Below are 10,279 nucleotides of genomic sequence, written 5' to 3'. Positions count from 1 at the left end.
TGAACACCTCATTGGGTTGTCATCCATCACTGAGACTAGCATTTCCAGATCCATAATTCAAGACACATTACTTCAGGCTGATGTTTTAGAAATGAAAAGTGCTGCCTTGTTAGTGCTGCCATTCATATTAAACTTCTTCAAAAAAGAAGTTTAAAAAATAAACACACACAACAATGAAGACAGTTCCGGCAGGGTTCCTCCTTGATGAATCACATTCCTACAGCAAAAGATTTCAAAATACTACAAACAGCACTTTCCATGCACGGCCTGACGGCATAGCAAATGTTAAGGGTCCAGTGTGCTTCTGAGATATGGATCTGTAGTGAAATTATTTAAAAATACACTTTCTGCTATATAGGGTTCACATCCCATTTGTCCTTTTGGATGCTATTAAGAATATTGACTGGCAAAACATTCCTCACAGTTGGCATTTATCATGAACTTTTTTCACGTTACTTTTCCATCTCATTTCTAACCTCAACCTAACTTGGTTTGAAATTTCATAACTACAATTTAGAGGCCTTTTTTGTTTCTAAGCCACACAACATGAGCAAGGTGACACAGTGTTGGAATCTAATGGAATTAGACAAACTATCACAAATCTGTGTATCTTAAATAAAAAAAATATATAAAACTTTCTTCCAAAAGTAAAACAGTTCGAATACGGGAGAACTTCCTTAACACTCCATCTGCTGTAGACTTTGGCTACCATGATGCCGAGGCATGCAATTGATAAATGGTACCTGCAACCTAAATCAGCTAAAGTGCCAGGTAGCCTATTCCTGTTCCAAAACGATGCAATATGGAACATGCATAGTTTTCACTCAATAAAAGCAGCAATTCCTAAACCTTTCAGGCTAATTCTATAGAATTAAATATTATATGGATTACTGCTGATCTCTCCAAAAACACAATTGTTCCTACTTGGACATAGGAATTTACAGTCCACGTCATTCTACCCACTTTACTGTATTCTGGTGATGCTACCAGAATAATTAAACAAACAACTCTGTGCACACTGGGTGTGGGTTCCCTGCATTACACTGTCTAGTAGTTTGGGGACTGAGCCTTAACTAAAATTTGTAATCTTTCTTTAAATACAAACTACCCCTTTGCTACCAAGCTAGACAAAAGGATAAATATCAGGAGTCAATGGACCCCATAATACATTGGAACACGCAGCAATAAAAAAATGGACAGCATTGTACCTTAGTACAGTCACAAATTGACATGTCTTACGACCATTATGCATGCTGCAAAATGTCTTATTAGAGACTTGGGATGGATGATTTTCCCATCAAGTAGCAAGGGGACAAACATTACTGCTATAACTGTCCCCACAGCTGCCCATTTAATGACAATACAAAAAGGTCACTGGCCCCCAAATCGCTACTCAAGGACAAAACCATTCTGTGCCGCTGTCATCTAATTTCTACTTATTAACATGTCCTCATTGTTGTTCTACTCATGCAAGATGACACTTCAGCCCCTGACATAACTGGCTACATTGCAGACATGGCATTGGATCCAGAATAAAAATAAATTTTTTTTTACTTATTTTCTTTTACCCTCCCTTTTTGTCAGCTTCTTGTTTATACGATACCCGGGCTTGTCTGTGCCCGCGGGCCTGGCTGGTCTCCTTATTCCTGGACTGACAGGGCCCAGACGCTGACAGGACACAGCACTTGACCCACAGTAAGTGTAGACTGTCTCCTGGTCACTCACTGGGGTCAGTTGTGTGAAAAGGTTTGATATTGAGGCCTGAATGAAAGCACAGCCCACACCCCCTGTCCTGTAATATTCCTGAAGTCAAATACAGATACATCACTTTCTCCGATCCTTCTTCTCTGGCCGTCGGCCTTGCTGACCCTCAGCACTCCTCGGCATAAGTACAATGTTGCCATTGCTTGTGTAATGCAAGGCATACCGCTGGGATGAATATGGACGACCCTCTTGATCTCTTAGTTGACTAAAAACCTCCTGGTAAAGATTCTCCACCTCCTGCTTCATTTGTTGAAGGGACCTTAGGTTTTCTCCTTTCTCTCTCAATTGGGAGGTACGTTCGCGGGTAAGCCGCTTCACTTCCTGCTCCAGGTTCAGGATTGTGTCTAACTTGCGTTTGCGACAGTTCTGAGCAGCCATCTTGTTTTTTCCCCGTCTCCGGATGTCACGCACCAAGCAGAGCTGTGCTTCACTCAGCTGATACTTTGTAAGCAGCTCATTAAACTCCTCTACAGGTAGATTAATAATCTTATCATTGCTGAAAGGGATCTTCATAGCTCTTGCCCTTTGCTCGTCACGACCTGCCTGCCTATCTAGAAAGCCTGATGATCTCCGGTTTCCCCTGCTCACAACTGGCTTATCCTCTGGTTCTTCAGGCACCATGTTGTATGTATGATTGTGCCCAACATGTTCAAGGAAGGGAAGTCGCTGATAATGGCTTGGATTCTGAGAGCTCATACGACAGAATTTACTATATTCAGGTTGGTAACCAATGGCTCCATCAGAATCCTCCTGATCAATCATTTCAGAATCAGAGCTGTATCCCACCGCCCCTTCCTCAGAGAATGAAGAGGATGATGAGCAAGAGGAAGAGGAGGAAGACTCTGATCCGCTAGGAGACACAGGGCTGCGATGGGAGTCTAGAGAAAGCCCTGAATCAGAGTCCAATTCTTCTTGTAGCTGTGTGGTCTGAACTTGACTGAAACCTTCCTCCAGTGCAAGGTCCATCAGGCTTATTTCATCCAGCAAAGCTTCATCTAGGATCCCACCAAGAGGGTCAGTCAGTATCTGCGGAGATGTGATATTAGTAGTATTGTTGAGATGTGAAGGAAAGAGGATGCCTGTCAAGTTGGTGAAACCAAATGTGGAGTTCAGGTCACTGGAGTTGTGGGAAGAAAACTGTGGCAATGGGGAGTCTGGGACTGTTAGGGTATCCATGGTGGGAGCAAAAACTGCAGAATGATCATGAGAACAGCTAGGAAGAGGCGCCTGCCCCAGGTTACCATCCTGCTGGATTGGTGAGTTCAAGCTCAAATACAAAGGATTTTCAGTTGAATTGTTCACATCCATAACCTTAAATAAATTAGAAAAAAAAACAACACTATAACCACACATTTGGTTGGACACATACAAAGCTTATAAAAAGGGATAGCATGCACTCAAGCCAATTGGTCAGCGACAAAAAAGTGATTAAATGAGAGATATATCTATTCAGCTTAAAACATTACATTGGTATAGGGAGCACTGAATATCCTTATTTTGCAGAAATATCTTCATGGCCCCTCTCACTCTGTAAAACTAGCATTTAATTATATTAGGTGAGCAGTTACATTTGCATGTCTTCCTCAATTAAAATGTGCATTTGCAAGCAGCAATACAAACATTTCTATGAGAGTTTAAAGCTGGGTTTATGGAATATTGACAGTTGGTCAGGGGACAAGACCTAATCATTTTATTTACCATTTGTTTTTGCACAATAGTGGCAACTTTGAGCATACATATTAAGTATCAGAGGAAAGTTTCCATGACATTTAGTATGTATGATTGTAGTCCTGGTGCCTCGTATGAGAATTTCACACGTTACAGCATGTCTGCTGCACAGTAACAATAGCAGATACCTGCATATCCATGAGTGACATTAGATCCTGCCACTGCTCTTCAAGATCCAAGGGGCTCTCCATAGCTGGGAGGAAAGGGGATAAGAGCTCATCTGACTGAGTAGAAGCCACAGGGCCACTATCCGGGACCAAAAGGTCAGAAGGAGTCGGATCTGAAAACTGTACAGAAAAGAGGGTTAACGACACATTGCAGGTGACCTTTCAGTAGGTACATTGCAAGGTGAAGGCAGACTGACTCACCTCAGGAGGGTCCCCAAATGGGAAATTGACATCCAAGAGACTTAGACATTCCTCCAATGACAAGGCAGTCTGATCCTGTGAGAAGAAGGACACTTAGCTCTGCTCTCGGCACAGCAAGGTCACTTCACAATTCTTAATTTTACCTACCTGGTGTCGTACATTTTCTCCAGTCTCTCCATCAACCTGTATAGTGGGGTCAAGGATGTCAACTTGAAGGTCATCTTGTGGAGACTCCCACATGTCATCATTTCTTTTATCATGTTGCAGGAAATCTTCACGCCCAACACCCAGATCAATATCTTGCCTCCACAGAATATCAATTAAATCAATATCCTGAAAACAAATGAGTTTGTTGATAATAAATAAAAAACACACACACACACACACAACTGCTTTGTTCTAGGCCTTTCTGTTTAGTTTCAATTTTAGAGAGGTTGTAATTTGATAACTAGAAAATAAAACTACACATGAAGCGTTACTTAATGTCACACATGATTTGTATTCACAGAGTTCAGCAAAGAAGCTAGGAATCACATACAACACAATGATCCAACCACACAGAACATGAATCGTATTTATAATCTAGATATCAGAAATGTTAATTTGTTTTAACACCATCACATTTCTATTTGATTAGCTTTTACTAAAGAGAAAATAAGGTATGTTACCTGACCCAAATAGGAAGTACCACCACCAGTTTTAATAAAACCCTAACTGCACACAGGTTTGACTCCAGTCCCATGCACACAGAAAGGAGAGGACATTTACCAAATTCACAAAGGGGTTTATTTATTAAACAAATGACCAAACTGTGACCTACATGTGTTCAGTGACTAAATTCCAATAATGTGAGCAAACTTGCTGTTTAACGCAAATGTCAGCAGTGTAGATTTATCAAGGTTTATCGAATAAAAAATAAAATTATTGGAGAGCAGAAAATGGAGAGAAAAAAAAAAAACCTACGTATCTTGCATGACAAATTTGTAACAGTTTGTACATGTGTTAAGGCAAAGTCATACACTAAACAGAGGATTTAACTCTTGCCCCATTATTTTAGTTTGTAAAAACAGACAAATGATTTCTGTAACTATTTACAAAAACAAACAAAAAATCAATAACATTTAAAAAACACACAAAGTTTTTGGTCTGTGAAACCTACACACAGTGACAAAAGAGAGAAATGTATTTACAGACTATTTTCTGGCAGGACAGAGAAAGCACACGATGACATTACTGAGACAGAGCTCTGAATAACAGTCATATGACTGTTGCTTCTCACAATCCAGAGGGACTTTCTGTAAGTGACTGCATAGCCAGCAAACATAAACAGGTTATATGACTGTCCTCCTCAGACAGGCTCAACATTGTGCAAGCTGGGGCCAGATCCCCTATTACACACCTGTCACCTCTGGTCACACTGCCAGAACACAAACAACAGCTGCCTGTGCCTTCAAAGTCTCATTACCACAAGTTTGCAAATCAGTGATGGTCTCCGTGAATCCTTTCTTTTAAGTTTTGCCAGTATTTATAGCATAGGTGCACTCAAATACCAACTCTAATTCTGTGATATAGATATGTGTGTGTACACACACACACACACACTATAGTTTATTATGTGTGTCACCATAGCACTAACATTGACTATTTTTAGTACTCCAAACTCTATTCCAAAGGCAGTGATTTACTTTTTACATAATGAGCCAAAAAGCTGGCAGAGAATCATGACATATGTGTGTGACATCTGGATTTAAAGAAAAGAACATCTGAGAGAGAGAGAGATACACACACACACACACACACACACCTACCTTGTGGTGAGACCTAACATGCTAGAACTCCCCACAATACAGACAGAAAAATTAATGTTATGCATCACCAGCAGATCTCAAGTTGGACTTTGAGAAGTCCTCCTTGGGCACAGAAACTCAAGAAGTCATGTACCCACAACTTTCCCAGTTTGACATGTGGCATCACGTTTCAGTCTTCATACTATATTTCTGCAGATACCTTTAGCAATAGACAACACAAGCACACATACATACAGAGATATTTACACAAACACACATATATAAATAATAACCTATACTAACACACATGGTATTGTTGCTGGAGAAGAATGGAGGATTACATGAGTTAAGAAATGCTCGTTTAGGGCAGTACTTAAATGCCAGCTAATGCCCAATAGTTGCAGGTATTTGATATAGATCATCAATGTGAATGTATAGCTTTCCTGGCCAATAAGAATACATACAAAAATAAATCAAAACAAAACACTTGTCCGCCTGTGTCCAGTGTAAATTTGCAGTTAACTCATGTCTGGACTTGTTCATGTGAACACAGAGCATAAAAGGGGGGAGGGGAAGGCATAACAACTGAGCCAGATCTTTTCTCTATATACACTATGAGCAGAACAGACAGAGTATGTGATCCACTAAGCTCTTTAGGGAACTGGAGGTTTTTCTTTGTATTTGTAATGAAATGTAGAAGGTATAAAATGTAGAAGGTGTCTTTAAGACAAAAATGTATTTCACAGTGATAGCTCATAAAGTGTAAATGTGCTTTATAAGCCATCACTGTGAAATATTTTTGTCTTAAAAACACAGCACCTTTTACCATTATCGAGTTTGTTTTATGGTTTTGGCACTTTACAGGTGCAGCTCTGTTGTTTGTAGTAATTTTGTTCTTGTAAATCATAACACTTGTTATATTGATATTCTTGTGTAATCACATGGCCTTGAAGAATAAGAGTGTAAAAGTGCATTACACTTAAAGATCAAGTAAAGGAACACTGTCACAGGTTGTTTACCGCAGTCAGCCTCTCCAGCAGGTTATCAGAAGTAATAAGTATAAAGTGTAATCTAAATACCGTTTACAATAAATTAGGTGTAGGACGTCTGTGGTCATTCCACCTGTTGATGTAAGGGGCAGTAATGTTTTGTTTGCACCCTTGCTTTATTGTGAGGGTTAATGTTGTTAAGGAAAGGCAAGAAGGACTTTGCTACCAAGGCTTTGTGTCTATGAGCACTGTCCATGCAATACATTGCTCAATGTATCTTTTTATTTATTTATTTTGGGCGGAGGGGTAGGGAGGGGATTATGTAATTACAAACAAGGTTATATATTCAGAGAGTCCTTTTGGGGACAAACATTGTAAGGTTACTTTTTAAAGAATTAATAAAGACTGCTTTTCTATCTGTATAATATTTTCTCAGGGTAATGCAAGATTTTTGCGGGACTCTAGGATATTATAAGAAAGCTTGCATGCTCCAACACACAGGTCTGATAAGATCATATAGCCTTTCCAAAGGGCAAATAATACATCCATGCAGTTTAATGCTGAGCCTCTCTTAAGCCTGTATAGAATGTCTGTGTGGTTAATGCATTATGTGAGCTATTCATGCTTCATGTCCCTTGGTGAGGCGTGTTAATTCATCTATTGCGATGCAGCACTTGTAACCTCTAATATGTCCCTGTTATATATTGGCTTGCATGGTTTCTAAAAAAACACTGGAATTATTTATTTTTTGATGGCAGGTAAAAGCTGTAGTGCTTTCCTCTGGAAAACTGATAAATTATTCTGGTGCAAGGTCATAATAAGAACTGCAATCCAGAATAATGAAAGACAATGCATTAGCATGGATGGAGATTATATATTTGTGGTTGGGGACAAACATCCAAATTATGGCAATAAATGAAGGTAGAGGAGATCACTTGTGTGCGCATGGTAGAGGACTCACCTAAAGAAAAGTGAGTTGGTGCATAAACTATTACAGAGATGGAGGGATCAGCAGCCCCCTAACAACACCTGTCGTGTGTATATGTATATATATATATATATATATATATACATATATATATATATACATATATACACACACATACATACATACATACATACATACATATACACACACACACACACAATATTCAAAGCTGAACAATTCCGAGACACTTAAGTGACTTATCTTCTAAAAAAAAAAAAAAGGTGAAAACAAGGTCAGCATCAGATAGGTTCTAAAAGAGAATCTACAGACTGCAATAGCATGAGTGATACTGTGTTATATTTTGTGTGACACTTTAACCATGGAGAATTAGCAGAAAACAAGGCAAAATAAATCATCTTACCTCTTTGCTTAGATCTGAACTGCCAGGCTGTGCAGTTGCACCCAGCTCCTCCACTTCTTCACTGCTGCGGCCTTGTTCAGTCACCAGAGTGTCACGGATGCTGCTATCTGAGCCAGGACGTTCTTGTGGGGTGTCAGTGGGACGACTGGAGCCAGTCTGAGCACTGGGCACAGATCCTTCTGCTTCTCTGTGCACCAGCCAAGCATCCAACTCAGTAGTGGGCACCTGCAACCGGTCTAGGGCTCGCACCCTGTTCAGGAGTCGTCGGGAAGTAAAAAATTGATCTAGGTCAACACTCTTTGGATGCACACCATACCCATCAGCTGTACCACGCAGACTGTGGAACTGGGTCTGTGTGTAGGCCGAAGTAGGTCCAAGGATAATTTCGTGCAGTGGGGGAAGGTGAGAGGGCAGATAAGAATCCAGGTCCACACGCACACCCATGAGGCTAAGCAGAATTGTGAACTGGATCAGACCCTCCGTCAGATATTTCTTCAGAGACAGCATGTCTGGGAGCCCCAAGGAAGAAGGGACCCCCAACACTCGCAACCCAGAGTTGAGAGACACTCAGCAGCCTTTCCTGAAAGGGTAAATGAAATAAAATACAGTCGGTCTTCGATTGGATCTGTTACTACATTACCTCTGCATGTTAAACAGCAAAATCCAATATAAACAGGTTTCTATGACTAACCAATAACATTCACTCAGGGCCAACCTGCAGTTTCCTAACCATATTGGTATAGAAACATGAAATGACATGTATATAGATCATTTACATAATTAAATTATATTTTGCTTCCTACATAGAAGTCTCCAAATATTTTTCCAGTTACAAAGAAAGGTAATTTAGAAGGAGTATAAAAGTCAAACTATCTGTATGTAACATGGAAGTAAATCTATAAATTTAGTCCTTGATCTACCCAGCTTCAAAAAGACTTAAAGGTAACTGACGATTTACGCCATCATGCACACACACACACACACACAATTATTTCTACTTCCTGCAGTCATATAACTGAATCTTACACAAACCTAGAAAATAATGTTGAAGCCAATATCACGGAACAAAGAGGTAATCTAGCACCTAGCAAAAATTACACATCAAGCAGCAGGTAAGACGGTTACCTGAGGTAGAAAAGCATGCATAAAAAAATTCAAATAAAAAGGAAAACAAACACACAAAGGAAGACAACAGCTTTACATATGTAACTCTATTGCTATGGGCCAATACGTTTCAACTGGCCCCTTGCCTGAGCATCATGACAAATGCAGACCAAAACAAACACTAATACCGTGCGACAGCAGCAGAGTGGCAACCCACAGGTGGTGCCGGCAAAGGGGCAGGGTGGCAACTCGAGGACAGTACTCACTGTGCCACTGTGCCAACACACAGCCAGTGTGAAATGAGTTAATAAGTCAATGTGCCCACTAGATAATATTATATAAAGTGAGATGTAAATAGTGTTATTATTTACAGATTGCCCTGCTCTGGTTCTAGCTACCCTCCCTGGTGGATATAAGGACACTCCAGCTCCGGTACAATCAGTCCCCTGTCTGACATGGACCGAGCTCACCCAATCCTGGTGCATCTCTCGCCTCCTGTAAGACATACTCCGAGCTCCCCAGACACACCAGGAAATACACACACACACACACACACACACACACACTAAACCTACACAGCCCAACACACACATACACACACACACACACACACACACACACGACCCGGCTGGAAGCTGGACACACCCGGGCAACGCTCCCCCTGCCATGGCACACAGTGCCGGTATACCGGCCGCTCCCTCACCCCCGGTCCTACCTCACTCTCCGGGAAGCCACACGCGCAGCTGGATAAAGCTCCCGGTTCCGCTTCCCCCCTGACACGCGCACACGCAGCGCTGCTTCTTCTCCTCCTCGTGACTCCACCGTCCGCGTCTTCCACAACTCCCGAGTTTCACTTCCGCATCACCCGGCAACGTAGAAACCCTACACAGCCAGCCAATCAGAGAGGAGCGTCCGGCGAGACGAACCGGCCCAGCCGTGACGAGCAGCAGTTCTGACCAATCAACGAAGAGCACGGATGTCCCCGGCCTATCAGGTGTAGAAAAGCAAAACATACCACTCAACTGTCAACGGAACATCTGCAGCCAATCGGAAGTCTGGCTGTCAAACTTCCAGTAATGACGTCACGAGTAACCGCCTCCGCCGCCCTTTAAAGGGCAATCCGTTATTTACTTCCAGGGGTATTGTTGTGTAATTCATGGTTTAACGGTGGCCATACAGCCAGTGCCCGG

General features: G+C 41.4%; 1 protein-coding gene across 3 annotated transcripts in view; it reads right to left on the bottom strand.

Moving 5' to 3' along the window:
* Positions 1-10,014, bottom strand: part of NFE2L1 (NFE2 like bZIP transcription factor 1) — an 11,155-nt gene extending 1,141 nt beyond the window's left edge. Inside the window, exons 1-6 of one of the 3 annotated variants that reach the window (XM_063458859.1) lie at positions 9,805-10,014; positions 7,986-8,565; positions 4,020-4,193; positions 3,861-3,935; positions 3,621-3,779; positions 1-3,075 (exon numbers count right to left, since the gene is read on the bottom strand). The exon at positions 1-3,075 is cut by the window's left edge and continues 1,141 nt beyond it. In XM_063458859.1, coding sequence (XP_063314929.1) covers positions 1,825-3,075; positions 3,621-3,779; positions 3,861-3,935; positions 4,020-4,193; positions 7,986-8,492 — 2,166 coding nt within the window. In that variant the 5' untranslated portion in view covers positions 8,493-8,565; positions 9,805-10,014 and the 3' untranslated portion in view covers positions 1-1,824. Of the gene's footprint in view, positions 3,076-3,620; positions 3,780-3,860; positions 3,936-4,007; positions 4,194-7,985; positions 8,566-9,804 lie in introns of all 3 variants that reach the window. The other 2 variants (XM_063458858.1, XM_063458860.1) reach the window with 2 other exon arrangements.
* Positions 10,015-10,279: the final 265 nt, after the last annotated feature.

This window comes from Pelobates fuscus, chromosome 6, assembly GCF_036172605.1.
Source record: "Pelobates fuscus isolate aPelFus1 chromosome 6, aPelFus1.pri, whole genome shotgun sequence".
Classification (NCBI taxonomy): domain Eukaryota; kingdom Metazoa; phylum Chordata; class Amphibia; order Anura; family Pelobatidae; genus Pelobates; species Pelobates fuscus.
The sequence above is the reverse complement of the archived record's forward strand: the minus strand, read 5'-3'. Positions and strand labels throughout refer to the sequence as shown.